General features: G+C 28.8%; 2 protein-coding genes and 1 pseudogene across 2 annotated transcripts; all 3 read right to left on the bottom strand.

Annotated features, from left to right (window-relative positions):
• Positions 1–556: 556 nt before the first annotated feature.
• LOC108775797 (diacylglycerol O-acyltransferase 2) lies at positions 557–4777 on the bottom strand. Its single transcript, XM_018542246.1, has 6 exons — positions 4568–4777; positions 3801–4125; positions 2800–3074; positions 2062–2248; positions 1307–1506; positions 557–711 (listed from the first exon to the last, which is right to left on the bottom strand). The coding sequence occupies exons 2-6, from the start codon at positions 4025–4027 to the stop codon at positions 557–559; spliced, it is 1044 nt and encodes a 347-aa protein (XP_018397748.1). The 5' UTR covers positions 4028–4125; positions 4568–4777.
• A 366-nt stretch (positions 4778–5143) lies between these two features.
• LOC108775784 (diacylglycerol O-acyltransferase 2) lies at positions 5144–10245 on the bottom strand. The gene is made up of 5 exons (XM_018542230.1): positions 10019–10245; positions 9048–9322; positions 8116–8302; positions 5430–5626; positions 5144–5301 (listed from the first exon to the last, which is right to left on the bottom strand). Exons 1-5 carry the CDS (start codon positions 10243–10245, stop codon positions 5144–5146), a joined length of 1044 nt encoding a protein of 347 aa, XP_018397732.1.
• A 1408-nt stretch (positions 10246–11653) lies between these two features.
• The window catches only part of LOC108775783 (diacylglycerol O-acyltransferase 2-like), a 16586-nt pseudogene continuing 8961 nt past the window's right edge, over positions 11654–19278 (bottom strand).

The following is a 19278-nucleotide window of genomic DNA, read 5'->3' as shown; positions in this document are numbered from 1 at the left end:
CCCCATCGACACCGTTCCATTTTTATTAGAAACAATTTTTCGTATTATCAAAAATAAACGAAGTATTCAAAAAGTTTGATTTAAGTGGACCACCCTGTATATTACGTAAAGATTTACGCACAGATTGCAAAACAATTTTTTAGAAATATGATTTATGATAAACGCTGACATAGAAATATTACTGGTATGTCATAGTTAGAAATTACGTATAAATAGCATCCTTATCTAAAAAGCGACAAGAAAAAAAATGTAAGGATACATATTTTACATGTATGTAATATAGAAATCGGCATATAATTAAATTCTGTTAATGTATTTTTTGCGTCTTTTTAAGTTCTGACTTTGCTTTCAATCTAAGTATTAAAAATGTGTGCGTTTGTAAGTAAATTAATATCAAATTAATAATATTTAACATTGTACTGATTGTACAATTAACATCTCTTAATTAGAATCCTCTTTCTACGTCTTTAAAATAGATAACGATCTTTTTAATGGATGTTTGAAACCAGCACAACTTCACATTTTATATTATATAAAACTTGCAATCGAATAAATATCATAGTTCGAGAGTAATATTCTCCGCATTTTTTATATAATTATATTTTTGCGTTTCAAAGAGTTCAACTAAACTTTTCATAAATTTTTCGTGATATTCGTTGATTTGTTCAATTGTAGGTTCAGCTATTTTCGGTAGTTCAATTGGACTTCCAACTATAATAAAGAAAAATATTTAAATATATTTGAATATAGAATTAAAAACATTAGATAATTAGCAATTTAACGTGCACATTAATATTATATATAATTAATATTATATTACATATACACTACTCAACAAAATGGGAACACTTTTAAACACGCTAAAAATTGAGTAATATTCGGAATACCGTAACTCGTTGAAAAATCATCGCAGACAAAAAATTAAAAAAGCATTTTAAAGGATGAAATCTCTACTTTCGAAATCTATAATTGAAATTTCAATATGACTAATACTTTACGGTGTTCTACGGACACAAATGGATATCCGTCAAATCTAAAAATTTTTCACAAAATTTACAAAGGTCTATGGCGTGAAGTAAAAATGACCCGAAAATGCGATTCGCAAAAATCAAAAGGGTAAATCTTTACCTTTAATTTGTTTTTTTATTGAACGTTGTACGATTTCTTTTCGCCGAGTTATTGAACGTTGAAGCAAAAGTAATCACTAGATTTTATTGAGTAGTGTATAATAATTTGCGTTGCACCAATGAATAAAATCGAATATATATATATATATACATATATACATATATAAAGAGAACTTTACCCACTACGGTGACAGGTAATCGCTTCGGAATAAGACCAAATGAATACTGAAAGAATCCTCTGCCCGAAAAAACAACGGGTGCTAATCCAATGAGATTGCGAATATAGTTTTGTATGCGTCTGAAAGTCGATCCTTCTGGGCTGTATATTTGATTGTATAAATCTGTTTCGCCAAAAGAGAAGACAGGAACCAACGCCGTACTGAATCATAGAGTTATATTAGATTTTGAATTGTGTATTGAATATGATTGCTGTACATAATTATATCATACGTAATTATCGGTTATTTCTTTTTTTGTGTTTTATATTATCCTATATTTTTATTGATGATTTACATTTTATAAGATAACTATCTATACAGGGTGGTCCACTTAAATCGAACTGTATATTACGTAAAGATTTACGCACAGAATGCAAAACAATTTTTTTTGAGATATAATTTTGCTTAAGGCAAAAAAAAACTATACTATCAGCAGATTGCAAAACAATTTTTTAGAAATGTGATTTGAGATAAACGCTGTCATAGAAATATTACTTATGTCATAGTTAAAAATATAGCTCCATTATCTCAAAACAGTTCTTACTATATTTCGTCGTATCGTAAAGCTCAATGCGAACTTTTGAGCGATGCGCACTTTTAGGCGGTCTTACCATAATGTTTATTTTTTATTTACTTATAATAACTTAAAAATTACATTTTTTAGTCATTTTGTAAGTAAAGAAACGATATTAATATCTAAAAAGTATATAACTCACCCGTACTTTAGAGCTAGTTTTACAAATCCTTTTCTTCTTTTTATAATGATACGATATGTACCCGGCTTTGATTCCATCGATTCAGAAGCACCACCGACAACAAGAACTGTAATTCTTCCGGTATATGGATTTTTTGGTGGTGTTGATAATAAATACTTGATACTTTTCAAGCTAGAAGCACAAGTACCTATAAGTATTCGATAATTTAACGTTATAACTAACAATTACAGAAAATATAACATTCTAAGTGGTATTCATTGATTTAAAAAAAAAATTCTTTTTTAAATCAATTATCAAAAATCATACATATATACTATATATATGTATATATATGCAAACCAGTATAAAAACAATACTTTTTTATATGAAAAAATTATTTGAAGCAATTTTCTCTGTAAACAAGAAAATATGTAATGTTACAATGGCTACATTCAGTAGAAAAGTAGCTTCGTAATTGTTGTAAAATTTTTTAATATAATTGGATTTTTATTTAGTGAGAAACTAACAAAGTAAGGGCAAGACCAATCATATTAAAGAATTTAACAAAGTTACAAAATTTGATTATCTACTGAGTGCAATTAATAAATCTATGCATATATATAATTTTTATCTACTTCCTATAATTATAATATATTTACATTTAAATATCAAAAGAGTATTTATTGTACATTGCAAAATTTATTCGCAATTAAGCGAGAAAAATTTAATGAATGACGAGAAATATAATTAAATTTTTACCTAAAGAATAAGGATATTCTCTGAATATAGGTGTTTTGAAGTGTTGATCGAGAGTAATTGGACGGATTTCTAGTCCAGGAAATAGCTTCTTACAGTTCAATATGTCTGTTCCAAATGAACCAAATATTCCAATCGATAAAATGCCATGCGGTACACCAATAAAAAGATACGATTTTTTGGGATCTAGATCTACTGTTTTCACTAATTTTAACGGAAAATAATTGCAAAAATAACGCCAAAACGCATTATTTCTTGCCATTCTTGTCCACATTTCACTGAAAAATGTAAAATATAGTCATTTTTTAAACATTAATAATTTATGTTTTTAAAAAGTTTAATTATTGTGGCTAAAATGACTTTTTCTTATTTAAATTCAATGAATATTCAAAGATTTTTTTACTCATTGGGTGCGTTTAATAGAACGCAACAGTTTTGTAACCATTTTATAATTGCCTGCTGAACAGTCTTAAATGCATTTAATGTTTCAACACGTTTATTCAATGATTGTCATAATTTCCAGCAAATTAAAAGTACGCTAACATTAAGTCTCAAGCAAATCGTATTGATCAAAATGGCTGTTTTCAATGTATCGTTTTTTTAAACAACGTAATATACTTTTGAAAATATATAGAATATAAAAGGTTACAAAATAGTTTATATAAATATTGATATATACGAAAATAAAAATATATATAATTATAATTCAGATAAATTTGAGGTTATAATTATAATTTAGATAAATTTGAGGTAGTATTATGGTTGCTATTTTATCTAATTTTTTTTTTAACTTTTAGTAATAAATATGCGTTTTAGCGTTAATATCAAAAGAGCGTTCAGCAGAACACTCAAATGTTGCAACTTATCAGTAAACCGTTGCGCAAGAGTTGCGTTCGGCTGAATACATTTATTTACTTTGTTGGATTAAGTAATTGTCTTTAAGTGTTGTCAAAATTTTTTCTTTTTACCGATTACTAAAAAAAAAAGGTTAACAGAATTCTTACCTTCTACCACCACTATGACAAGTGTCCCAATCGTAATAAATCCAGAGAAAATATAATAACAGGAAATAACGTAGCGTTTCTGTGTAGAATATAAGGTAAACCGTAATTAGATATCCCCAAACACTCACTAAAGGGAGTACAAAAACGCATATCGCAACAGCCAACGTTTGTAATCTTCTTTCCAGCGGTACATTTAACGGTGCAAATTTCACGCCCAGAATTTCCATGTTTCTCACTAAATCTTCGTTCAAAATTCAAATCACCGGAGAAAACCAGTTTTTCGTTTAGTTACGTGTATGGGTTGCAAGGATAAGGTGCGGTTTTACTATATATAATCACAGAGAAAAAATAAAATATACCTTACAATTTCTAAAAAAAATTAATTGATCTAGACTTTTAACTTTATTTCTCAGTTTAACTTACTATAATCTTAACCAAATTTTTAGAATTAGAAAAATAAAAAAAAATTGAGTTAATCTTACATTGTTGGAATCTAAGTTATTTTTTTATAATACCGATTGTGCATCGCTTTAGCTGATAGTGGTTTCAATATGAATTGACACTATCAAGCGGACGCACAAAGTCTATCTTTGATTTCAACAAGGAACGAATTTATATCTTTATATATACTATTTTTAATAACTTTATTAACATAGAGTCGCAAATTAATTGTTTATTTAATTTTTGAAATCGTTTCTATCATTATCTTTTCATTTCTACTCTATTTATGTATTTTATGGATTGTAGCTTTTCTTTTAGTATATCACCAAGTCAGACTATCGTCTTCCACAGATGAAATAGTACGTTTTCACGCAATACGACGACCACATGTATGCGCCGTGTGTAAATATATTTATTCTTGCGACGATTTCCACACGGAACGTTTAGCACTGCGTCATGTGTCTTACTGTTGTATCGTCGATAGCATGAGGAGAAAGCATGTCCGACGGAGTACACAAGTGGTTATTCATTCACACGCGCACGGACAGATGGACGGTTGTCCATGAACGAAACTCTAAAACGTTTAGTCAAAATTCGACGTTAAGACTCATTCTAATATATAACGCGGAGTTTATTATTAATTATTTAACAATTGAATGGAGTCTTTCAGATTATATATGAAGCATAAACCAATATATTGTCATGTAAATTTATGTGTATAGGATAAAAAGTTGATGAGCCTCTATTATATTTGATTATCAGAACTGTCTTGTCATTCAACATGTTTGAATAAACGTTCTGTTTACACAAATTTTTTTTAGTGTTAACATTGCAGTTTATTAAATACCATATTAATATATAATCGCTTATTGAATATCATTAATAAGTTATAATTAAATATTTTATAAGAGTTCGAGAGTAACATTTTCTGCATTTTTGATGTAATTATGCTTTTGTGTATTGAAGAATTTAATTAAATGTTCTATGAATTCATTGTGATATTTATTAATCTCTTCAGACGTGGGATCCTCTATTTTGGGTATTTCGATGGGACTACCAACTAAAATAAAAAGAAACATAAAATTAAAAATTATTTATTAATAACTAGTAAATAATAACCACTATTAATAACTAATAAATTTTATTATAAATAAATATTTATTTGTTAGTACATAAAAAAAATTTTACCAACTACGGTAACCGGTAATCTCTTCGGAATAAGGCCAAATGAATACTGAAAGAATCCTCTACCCGAAATAACAAGGGGTGGTAACCCAATGAAACTGCGAATATAGTTTTGTATGCGTCTGAAAGTCGATCCTTCTGGGCTGTATTGATTGTATAAATCTGTTTCGCCAAAAGAGAGGACAGGAACCAACGCCGTACTAAATCATAGAGTTATATATTAGATTTTGAATTGTATTGATCATAATTGCTGAACATAATTATATTATACGTAATTATCGTTTTTTTCTTTTTTTATGTTTTAGATTTTCCTATAATTTTATTTACGTTTTACATTTTATGATATAACTTTCTATAGAGGGTGGTCCACTCAAATCGAAGAGAGATCTTCGATATTTCGTTTATTTTTGATAATATGGAAAAATGTTCTAAATGAAAATGGAATGGTGTCGAGAGGGACACGTTTTAGTCATGTTTAAATGGTATTAAGGATATCATCTCCACTTTTTTAAATGGAATTGTGTAATTTTTTTTAGATAATATCATTCCTCTAATTATTTTGCATATAAAAGTATTTATGTAGAGATACCAATAAACCATTAGTTTAAGAGATATTTTATACTTTATTCTGACAAAAAAATTATTTGAGGAGATGCTCAAAACGATGTCCTCGGACTTCAATACACCTTAGAGACGATATTTAAATGATTCTCTTGCCCTCTTTGTCATTTCTGAATTTATACTTGCACACGCAGCCAAAATACGCACTTTCATTTATGAAATGTGGTACGGATAAAATGAGTGGCGTTTCAGAATGCGTAAAATACTTGTCTCTGAAATACTAGAATTCCATTGTATTTATCGAGAACTAATATGTGGATTATGTGCAACTGCAGCTAAAACAGCAACTTCTGCTGCTTCATTATTTTGCAAAGGAGGTCGATTTTTTTAGTTTGTATAAACACTTCTAGAACGCTGGATGGGTAGAGGAGGACACATCAATTGGCCTGTACGTTCTCCTGATTTAAATTTTCTGGACTTCTTTATATGGGGAACATTAAAAAATATCGTTTATAACGATGTACCAACTACATAGGAGAACACGAAAGTGCGTATTTTGGCTACATGTGCAAGTATAAATTCAGAAATGACAGAGAGGGCAAGAGAATCATTTAAATATCTTCTCCAAAAATGTAATGAAGTCCGAGAGGATCATTTTGAGCAACTCCTTAAATAAATTTTTTGTCAGAATAAAGTATAAAATATCTCGTAAACTATTAGATTTTTGATATCTCTACTTTAATACTTTTATATGCAAAACAATTAGAGGAATCATATTATCTAAAAAAAATTACATAATTCCATTTAAAAAAGTGGAGATGATATTGATACCTTTTTAGCCCCTCCACTTAGAAAAAAAACAACGTGACTAAAACGAGTCCCCATCGACACCGTTCCATTTTTATTAGAAACAATTTTTCGTATTATCAAAAATAAACGAAGTATTCAAAAAGTTTGATTTAAGTGGACCACCCTGTATATTACGTAAAGATTTACGCACAGATTGCAAAACAATTTTTTAGAAATATGATTTATGATAAACGCTGACATAGAAATATTACTGGTATGTCATAGTTAGAAATTACGTATAAATAGCATCCTTATCTAAAAAGCGACAAGAAAAAAAATGTTTTTTAACTTGATAGAAAATTGACTAATCTCACACAGTATCGAAAATATATGCATATAACGTAATCAAATATTACATTTTTGTCACTTTTATTTCGCAATTTTTACAAAACCGTCCATTTTGAGTTCTAACGATTTTTTATAAGTAATTAAATTATTTCACTTTTAATATTGTATGATAGATAGGGTTTGGTGTAAAACCGTCCAAGAGTGCGTACTTTTTCTTTGAAACTATATAACCTGTATAAGGATCTCAGTTCGCACAGTAAAGTGGTGTTTAGATTATTCTTTACACTTTAAACTAAATATTTTCCAAGTATCAATGTAATACTATGACTCGTCTTTTTACAGGAGATTAATTTTATTAAGAAAAGAAAAATGCGAACTTTTTAGTGTCTTCTCAAGAGTTTGCATTAGTTTGCGACCTTCACTTTTTGTTTTTAATATAACTATGTAAAATAATTACGGATATTAAGTGAATATATCACTAAATACGAAGCAGAACATGTATGCGCACAATATAAATAGTACGGATTCATGAGTAAGCAACGATTTAACGCGTAGAAATCGATTAATTCATCCTTGACAGATATAGAAAGAAAATGATCAAATACCGATGAAAATAAGCCATTTACAGTCAAACTGGATATTGAATGCATCTATTATCATTTTCGTGTGAATTTATATACTACGTATGTAATACCTAAATGTGAAAATGATCAAAATTACAATATTAAAAATATTTTCTTTTTAACTGAAACGATCACAACGATTTTTTTAACACAGAACAGTAAACCAAAAAGGCATTCTTTGTGAAATACAGTTTCTACAATCGAATATTTTCGTTGTATATAGCTCAGTGCGAAATCTTGAGCGCACTTTTAGGCGGTTTTACCCTAATGTTTATTTTTGACTTACTCATAATAACTTAAAAATTACATTTTTTAGTCATATTGTAAGTAAAGAAACGATATTAATAATTAAAAAGTATATAACTCACCCGTATTTAAGTGCTAGTTTCACAAATCCTTTTCTTCTTTTTATAATGACACGATATGTGCCCGGCATTGATTCCAACATTTCAGCAACACCACCGACCACAAGAACTGTAATTCTTCCGGTATATGGATTTTTTGGTGGTTTTGATAATAAATATTTGATACTTCTTAAGCTAGAAGAACAAGCACCTAAAAGTGTCCGATAACTTATCGTTATAATCAAATTACAGAAAAATTTAACGTTCTAAGTGGTCTTCATTGATTTAAAAAAAAATTTCTTTTTAATTAATTATTAAAAATTATATATACAATATATATATAAAATTATAAATACTATATATATATATAGTATATATATCATAGTATATATATAGTATATATATAATATGTACTATTTATATATAGTTATATTGTATATATATAGTATATACAATTTTTGATAATTATATATATATGTTTATGTATCACACACACACAAAAATATATATATAATTTTCATCCTTTTTAAAGCATACATATTATATGTGCAAACCAGTATAATAATAATACTTTTTATATGAAAAAATTAATTGAAACAATTTTCTTTGTAAACAAGAAACAATATGTAATGTTCCAATAGTTACATTCAGCAAAAAAGTAGCTTCGTACCTGTTGTAAAATTTTTTAATGTAATTGGATTTTTATTCAGTGAGAGAAACTAACAAAGTAAGAGCAAGACTAATCATGTTAAAGAATTTAACAAAGATATAAAATTTGACAATCTACAGAATGCAATTAATATATCAATGCATTTATATAATTTTTATCTACTTACTATAATTATAATATATTTACATTTAAATATTAAAAGAGTATTTATAGTACATTGCAAAATTTATCCGCAATTAAGCGAGAAAATTTTAATGAAAGGCGAGAAATATATTTAAATTTTTACCTAAAGAATAAAAACATTCTCTCAATATAGGTACTTTGAAGTATTGATCCAGAGTAATTATATGGATTTCTAGTCCAGGAAATAGATTCTTACAATTCAATACGTCTGTTCCAAATGAACCAAATATTCCACACGAAAAAATACCATGAGGTTCACAAACAAAAAGATAGGATTTTTTAGGATCTAGATCTACTGTTTTCACTAATTTTAACGGAAAATAATTGCAAAAATAACGCAAAAGCGCATTATTTCTTGCCACTCTTGTCCACATTTCACTGAAAAATGTAAGATATATTTATTTTTGAAACATTAATAATTTATGTTTTTAAAAAGTTTAATTATTGTGGCTAAAATGACTCTTTCTTATTTAAATTCAATGAATATTCATAAAGATTTTTTTACTCATTGGGTGCGTTTAATAGAACGCAACAGTTTTGTAACCATTTTATAGTTGCCTGCTGAACGGTCTTAAATGCATTTAATGTTTCAATACGTTTATTCAATGATTGTCGATCGTCGTTTTCAGTAAATTAAGTACGCTAACATTAAGTCTCAAGCAAAACGTATTGATCAAAATGGCTGTTTTCAATGTATCGTTTTTTTAAACAACGTAATAGATATACTTTTGACAATATATACAATGTAAAAGGTTACAAAATAGTTTATATAAATATTAATTTATATAAGAAAATAAAAATATATATAATTACACTTTAAATAAATTTATGGTTGCTATTTTATCTAATGTTTTGTTTAACTTTTAGTAATAAATATGCGTTTTAGCGTTTATATCAAAAGAGTGTTCAGCAGAACACTGAAGTGTTGCAACTCATCAGTAAATCGTTGCGCAAGAGTTGTGTTCTATTGAATACATTCATTTACTTTGTTGGATTATGTAATTGTTTTCAAGTATCGTCAAAATTTTTTCTTTTTACCGATTACTAAAAAAAAATGATTAATAGAATTCTTACCTTCTACCACCACTATGACAAGTGTCCCAATCGTAATACATCCAGAGAAAATATAATAACAGGAAATAACGTAGTGTTTCCGTGTAGAATATAAAGTAAACCGTAATTAGATATCCCCAAACACTCGCTAAAGGGAGTACATAAGCAAATATCGCAGCAGACAACGTTTGTAATCTTCTTTCCAGCGGTACATTTAACGGTGCAAATTTCACGCCCAGAATTTCCATGTTTCACGCTAAATCTTCGTTCAAAATTCAAATCACCGGAGAAAACCAGTTTTTCGTTTAGTTATGTGTATGGGTTGCAAGGATAAGGTCCGATTTTACTATATATAATCACAGAGAAATAGTAAAATATATCTTACAATTTCTAAAAAAGATTAATTGATCTAGACTTTTAACTTTATTTCTCAGTTTAACTTACTATAATCTTAACCAAATTTTTAGAATTAGAAAAAATAAAAAAAAATTGAGTTAATCTTACATTGTTGGAATCTAAGTTATTTTTTTATAATACCGATTGTGCATCGCTTTAGCTGATAGTGGTTTCAATATGAATTGACACTATCAAGCGGACGCACAAAGTCTATCTTTGATTTCAACAAGGAACGAATTTATATCTTTATATATACTATTTTTAATAACTTTATTAACATAGAGTCGCAAATTAATTGTTTATTTAATTTTTGAAATCGTTTCTATCATTATCTTTTCATTTCTACTCTATTTATGTATTTTATGGATTGTAGCTTTTCTTTAGTATATCACCAAGTCAGACTATCGTCTTCCATAAATGAAATAGTACGTTTCCACGCAATACGACGACCACGTGTATGCGCCGTGTGTAAATATATTTATACTTGCGACGATTTCCACACGGAACGTTTAGTACAGCGTCATGTGTCTTACTGTTGTATCGTCGATAGCATGAGGAGAAAGCATGTACGACGGAGTACACAAGTGGTTACTCATTCACACACGCACAGACAGATGGAAGGTTGCCCATGAACGAAGCTCTAAAATGTTTAGTCAAAATTCGACGTTGAGACTCATATTAGTATATAACGTAGAGGTTATTATTAATTATTTAACAATTGAATGGAGTCTTTTAGATTATATATGAATCATAAACTAATATCTTGTTATGTAAATTTATGTGTATAGGAGAAAAAGTTGATGAGCCCTCTATTATATTTGATTATCGGAACTGTCTTGTCATTCAACATGATTGAGTAAACGTTCTGTTTACTCATCCTTTTTTTAGAGTTAACAATGCAGTTTAATAAACATTTCTCTCTGGTCGACGACGTTGACGACGACGTATTAAAATAAAACGTGAAAATTCACAGATCCGGACTTTGCGTCGCGATATCTCCGATCGTAGGGCACGTAGAAAAAAAAGGTAAGCACTTTTATCATACAATTTAAGTATTTGCTATCGATTGAGCGTATGTAACTTGATCGGTTCAGCCGTTACTGAGATATGATCATCTCAATCCCCTGAATTTGTTTCGCGTAAAGGAGGCACGGAAGTGTCGCGCGCTTGGCTTAGTGCCGAGACACTTCCGTATCTCCAGATACCATTATTATATATAATCGTTTATTGTATATCATTAATAAGTTATAATTAAATATTTTATAAGAGTTCGAGAGTAACATTTTCGGCATTTTTTATGTAATTATGCTTTTGTGTATTGAAGAATTTAATTAAATGTTCTATGAATTCATTGTGATATTTATTAATCTCTTCAGACGTGGGCTCCTCTATTTTGGGCATTTCGATAGGACTACCAACTAAAGTAAAAAGAAACATAAAATTTAAAATTATTAATTAATAACTAGTAAATAATAACCACTATTAATAACTAACAAATTTTATTATAAATAAATATTTATTTTTTAGTAAATAAAAAAAATTTTACCGACTACGGTAACCGGTAATCGCTTCGGAATAAGGCCAAATGAATACTGAAAGAATCCTCTACCCCAAACAACAAGGGGTACTAATCCAATGAAACTGCGAATATAGTTTTGTATGCGTCTGAAAGTCGATCCTTCTGGGCTGTATTGATTGTATAAATCTGTTTCGCCAAAAGGGAGGACAGGAACCAACGCCGTGCTGAATCATAGAGTTATATCATTTTTATTTACGATTTACATTTTATGAGATAACTATCTATACAGGGTGGTTCACTGAATTCGAAGAGAGAGAGAGAGATCTTCGATATTTCGTTTATTTTTGATAATACGGAAAAATGTTTGAAACGAAAATGGAGCGGTGTCGAGAGGGACACGTTTTAATCATGTTTAAAAAAATATGAAGGACATCATCTCCACTTTTTTAAATGAATTTATGTAATTTTTTTTAGATAATACTATTCCTCTAATTATTCTGCATATAAAAGTATTAACGTAGAGATACCAATAAACAATTAGTTTACGAGATATTTTATACTTTATTCTGACAAAATAATTATCTAAGGAGATGCTTAAAACGATGCCCTCGAATTTCAATACACCTTGGAGACGATATTTAAATGATTCTCTTCCCTTCTTTGTCATTTCTGAATTTATACTTGAACAGGAAGCCAAAATACGCACTTTCGTATATGAAATGTGGTATAGATGAAATGAGTGGCGTTTCAGAATGCGTAAAATATTTGTCTTTGAAATACCAGAATTCTTTTGTATTTGTCAAAAACTAATATGTGGATTATGTGCAACTGCAGCTAAAACAGCAACTTCTGCTGCTTCATTAGTTTGCAAAGGAGGTCGACTTTTTTAGTTTGTATAAACACTTCTACAACGCTGAATGGGTAGAGGAGGACACATCAATTGGCCTGCACGTTCTCCTGATTTAAATTTTCTGAACTTTTTTGTATGGGGAACATTAAGAAATATTGTTTACAACGATGTACCGACTATATGGGAGAACAAGAAAGAGCGTATTTTGACTACATGTGCAAGTATAAATTCAGTAATGACAGAGAGGGCAAGAGAATCATTTAAATATCGTCTCCAAAAATGTAATGAAGTCCGAGAGGATCATTTTGAGCAACTCCTTAAATAAATTTTTTTGTCAGAATAAAGTATAAAATATCTCGTAAACTATTGCATTTTTTATATCTCTACTTTAATACTATTATATGCAAAACAATTAGAGGAATCATATTATCTAAAGAAAATTACATAATTCCATTTAAAAAAGTCGAGGTGATATTCATATCTTTTTAGCGCCTCCACTTAGAAAAAAAACAACGTGCCTGAGAGGTGTCCCCCTCGACACCGTTCCATTTTTATTTGAAACATCTTTTCGTATTATCAAAAATAAACGAAATATTCTAGACGTTTGATTTAAGTGGACCACCCTGTATATTACGTAAAGATTTACGCACAGAATGCAAAATTATTTTTTTTTTAGATATAATTTTGCTCAACGCAAAAAAAACTATTAGCAGATTGCAAAACAATTGTTTAGAAATGTGATTTGAGATAAACGCTGTCATAGAAATATTACTGGTATGTCATAGTTAATAATTACGTATGTATAGCATCCTTATCTCAAAAGTGACAAATAAAAAAATTAAATTTCTGTATAAAGAAAGAAAATGTTTTCGAACTTGATAGAAAATTGACTAATCTCACATAATATCGAAAATATATACATATAACGTAATCAAATATTATATTTCTGTATCTTTTATTTCGCAATTTTTACAAAACCATCCATTTTGTGTTCTAATGATTTTTTATCATTTAAAATTAAATTATTTCACTTTTAATATTGTATGATTGATAGAGTAGGGTAAAACCGTCCAAGAGTACGTACTTTTTCTTTGAGACTATATAACCTATATAAGGATCTCAGTTCGTACAGTAAGATGGTGTTTAGATTATTCTTTACACTTTAACCTAAATATTTTTCAAGTATCAATGTGATACTACGACTCGTCTTTTTATAGGAGATTAATTTTACAAAGAAAAGAAAAATGCGAACTTTTGAGTAAGTGTCTTCTCAATAGTTTGCATTAGTTTGCGATTTTCACTTTGTGTTTTTAATATAACTATGTAAAATAATTACATGTATTAAGTGAATATATCACTACTAAATACGAAGCAGAACATGCATGTACACAATATAAATAGTACGGATTCAGTAAGCAACGATCTAACGCGTAGAAATCGATTAATTCATCCTTGGAAAATATAGAAAGAAAATGATCAAATATCGATGAAAATAAGCCATTTACAGTCAAACTGGATATTGAATGTATCTATTATAATTTTCGTGTGAATTTATACACTACGTATGTAATACCTAAATGTGAAAATGATCAAAATTCAACATTAAAAATATTTTCTTTTTTACTGAAACGATCACAACGATTTTTTTAACACAGATCAACAAACCAAAAAAGCGTTCTTTGTGAAATACAGTTTTTACAATCAAATATTTTCGTTGTATAGCTCAGTGCGAAATCTTGAGCGCACTTTTAGGCTGTCTAACGATAATGTTTATTTTTGAATTACTCATAAAAACTTAAAAATTACATTTTTTAGTCATTTTTTGAGTAAAGAAACGATATTAATATCTAAAAAGAATATAACTCACCCGTATTTAAGTGCTAGTTTCACAAATCCTTTTCTTCTTTTTATAATGACACGATATGTGCCCGGCATTGATTCCATCGTTTCAGCGGCACCACCGACAACAAGAACAGTAATTCTTCCGGTATATGGATTTTTTGGTGGTGTTGATAATAAATACTTGATACTTTTTAAGGTAGAAGCACAAAGACCTAAAAGTGTTCGATAACTTATCGTTATAATCTGATTACAGAAAAATATAACATTCTAAGTGGTCTTTATTGATTTAAAAAATAAAATTTTTTTTAAATCAATTATCAAAAATTATATATACTATATATATATAAAATTATAAATACTATATATATATAGTATATATATCATAGTATATATATAGTATATATATAATATGTACTATTTATATATAGTTATATTGTATATATATAGTATATACAATTTTTGATAATTATATATATATGTTTATGTATCAAAAATATATATATAATTTTCATCCTTTTTAAAGCATACATATTATATGTGCAAACCAGTATAATAATAATACTTTTTATATGAAAAAATTAATTGAAACAATTTTCTTTGTAAACAAGAAACAATATGTAATGTTCCAATAGTTACATTCAGCAAAAAAGTAGCTTCGTACCTGTTGTAAAATTTTTTAATGTAATTGGATTTTTATTCAGTGAGAGAAACTAACAAAGTAAGAGCAAGACTAATCATGTTAAAGAATTTAACAAAGATATAAAATTTGACAATCTACAGAATGCAATTAATATATCAATGCATTTATATAATTTTTATCTACTTACTATAATTATAATATATTTACATTTAAATATTAAAAGAGTATTTATAGTACATTGCAAAATTTATCCGCAATTAAGCGAGAAAATTTTAATGAAAGGCGAGAAATATATTTAAATTTTTACCTAAAGAATAAAAACATTCTCTCAATATAGGTACTTTGAAGTATTGATCCAGAGTAATTATATGGATTTCTAGTCCAGGAAATAGATTCTTACAATTCAATACGTCTGTTCCAAATGAACCAAATATTCCACACGAAAAAATACCATGAGGTTCACAAACAAAAAGATAGGATTTTTTAGGATCTAGATCTACTGTTTTCACTAATTTTAACGGAAAATAATTGCAAAAATAACGCAAAAGCGCATTATTTCTTGCCACTCTTGTCCACATTTCACTGAAAAATGTAAGATATATTTATTTTTGAAACATTAATAATTTATGTTTTTAAAAAGTTTAATTATTGTGGCTAAAATGACTCTTTCTTATTTAAATTCAATGAATATTCATAAAGATTTTTTTACTCATTGGGTGCGTTTAATAGAACGCAACAGTTTTGTAACCATTTTGTAGTTGTCTGCTGAACGGTCTTAAATGCATTTAATGTTTCAACACGTTTATTCAATGATTGTCGTCGTTTTCATTAAATTAAGTACGCTAACATTAAGTCTCAAGCAAAACGTATTGATCAAAATGGCTGTTTTCAACGTATCGTTTTTTTAAACAACGTAATAGATATACTTTTGACAATATATACAATATAAAAGGTTACAAAATAGTTTATATAAATATTAATTTATATAAGAAAATGAAAATGTATATAATTATAATTTAGATAAAGGACCATGCACACTCCTTATGGGAAATGGTGTTCCGTGGATTTGGCTATAACTTTGCCAATTTGTTATTTAAGTCATACTGATGAAAAGTTATCATGGCCACCACACACACACACACACACACACACACTTAATCCTATGAGCCATTTTCAATGTATAGTCGCTCAAATGTCTGTAATAGTACGATTCTCTATATACATCCTAGGTAGCAAGATGATGTCAAATGACGTCTTAATAACATCTTTAGCATTAATAACATGTCATTAAGATGTCACTTTACGTCACCCTGTTACCTGGGATGTCATTTTTCATATTCTTAGCGTTTTTCAGGATTAACGTAGACTTGTTAAAATACGATCAACGCGTTATTTCCTCCGCTACGATTGCGTGTTGCTCGCGTCTTGTTAAAACTACAATCGTCGAATTATTCTATTAATCTCGTATATTAGTCAGTTCGTATATTTTCATTGTCATGTGCTTATAATATCTGTATAATCCGCTCTTCGTTCGCCAGTCTAGCAATGTCTTATTATAGATCCGCCGTCACAGCGCACATTCCTCGTCCTCGATTTATTGCAGATAATCAAGGACGTTGGTATATCTGAGCGATTGACTTTCCTTCGAAATCTTCTGTACAAAAGCATTCCGTTACACACACTCGACAACATTGTTTGAGTTGCCATTCCGTTCTCTTAAGAATGTGTTTTATTAACTCTTATTATACAGATATTATACAGATATTATACAGAGATTATACAGATATTATAAGCACATGACAATGAAAATATACGAACTGACTAATATACGAGATTAATAGAATAATTCGACGATTGTAGTTTTAACAAGACGCGAGCAACACGCAATCGTAGCGGAGGAAATAACGCGTTGATCCTATTTGAACAAGTCTACGTTAATCCTGAAAAACGCTAAGAATATGAAAAATGACATCCCAGGTAATAGGGTGACGTAAAGTCACATCTTAATGACATGTTATTAATGCTAAAGATGTTTTTAAGACGTCATTTGACATCATCTTGCTACCTAGGATGTATATAGAAAATCGTACTATTACATCAGACATTTGAGCGACTATACATTGAAAATGGCTGCTAGGATTAAGTGTGTGTGTGTGTGTGTGTGTGTGATGGCCATGATAACTTTTCATCAGTATGACTTAAATAACAAATTGGCATAGTTATAGCCAAATCCACGAAACTCCATTTCCCATAAGGAGTGTGCGGGGTCCTTTGAGGTAGTATTATGGTTGTTATTTTATCTAATATTTTTTTTAACTTTTAGTAATAAATATGCGTTTTAGCGTTTATATCAAAAGAGCGTTCAGCAGAACACTCAAATGTTGCAACTTATCAGTAAATCGTTGCGCAAGAGTTGCGTTCTATTGAATACATTCATTTACTTTGTTGGATTAAGTAATTGTTATCAAGTGTCGTTAAAATATTTTCTTTTTACCGATTACTAAAAAAAAAGATTAATAGAATTCTTACCTTCTACCACCACTATGACAAGTGTCCCAATCGTAATACATCCAGAGAAAATATAATAACAGGAAATAACGTAGCGTTTCTGTGTAGAATATAAGGTAAACCGTAATTAGATATCCCCAAACACTCGCTAAAGGGACTACATAAGCAAATATCGCAGCAGCCAACGTTTGTAATCTTCTTTCCAGCGGTACATTTAACGGTGCAAATTTCACGCCCAGAATTTCCATGTTTCTCGCTAAATCTTCGTTCAAAATTCAAATCACCGGAGAAAACCAGTTTTTCGTTTAGTTACGTGTATGGGTTGCAAGGATAAGGTACGGTTTTACTATATATAATCACAGAGAAAAAACAAAATATATCTTATAATTTCTAAAAAAAATTATTTGATCTAGACTTTTAACTTTATTTTTCAGTTTAACTTACTATAATCTTACCCTAATTTTTAGAATTAGAAAAAATAAAAGAAATTGAGTTAATCTTACATTGTTGGAATCAAAGTTATTTTTTTATAATACTGATTGTGCATCGCTTTAGCTGATAGTGATTTCAATATGAATTGACACTATCAATTTAAGCGGACGCACAAAGTTTATCTTCGATTTCAACAAGGAACGAATTTATATCTTTATATATCCTATTTTTAATAACTTTTTTAACATAGAGTCGCTAATTAATTGTTTATTCAATTTTTTACGTCGTTTCTATCATTACCTTTTCCTTTCTACTCTATTTATGTATTTTATGGATTGTAGCTGTTCTTTTAGTATATCACCAAGTCAGACTATCGTCTTCCATAGATGAAATAGTACGTTTCCAAGCAATACGACGACCACGTGTATGCGCCGTATGTAAATATATTTATACTTGCGACAACTTCCACACAGAACGTGTCTTACCGTTGTATCGTCGATAGCATGAGGAGAAAGCATGTACATCAGAACGTTTAACACAGCGTCATGTGTCTTACCGTTGTATCGTCGATAGCATGAGGAGAAAGCACGACGGAGTACACAAGTGCTTACTCATTCACACACGCACAGACAGATGAACGGTTGCCCATGAACGTACCTCTAAAATGTTTAGTCAAAATTCGACGTTGAGACTCATTCTAGTATATAACGTAGAGTTTATTAATAATTATTTAACAATTGAATGGAGTCTTTCAGATTATATATGAAGCATGAACCAATATCTTATCATGTAAATTTACTTGTATAGGAGAAAAAGTTGAAGAGCCTCTATTATATTTGATTATCAGAACTGTCTTGTCATTCAACATGTTTGAATAAACGTTCTGTTTACTCAAATTTTTTTAGTGTTAACATTGCAGTTTAATAAATACCATATTAATATATAATCGCTTATTGAATATCATTAATAACTTATAATTAAATATTTTATAAAAGTTCGAGAGTAACATTTTCTGCATTTTTGATGTAATTATGCTTTTGTGTATTGAAGAATTTAATTAAATGATTTATGAATTCATTGTGATATTTATTAAT

Source organism: Cyphomyrmex costatus, unplaced genomic scaffold (assembly GCF_001594065.2).
Source record: "Cyphomyrmex costatus isolate MS0001 unplaced genomic scaffold, Ccosl1.0 scaffold32, whole genome shotgun sequence".
Classification (NCBI taxonomy): Eukaryota; Metazoa; Arthropoda; class Insecta; order Hymenoptera; family Formicidae; genus Cyphomyrmex; species Cyphomyrmex costatus.
This window is presented reverse-complemented; position numbering and strand designations above follow the sequence as displayed.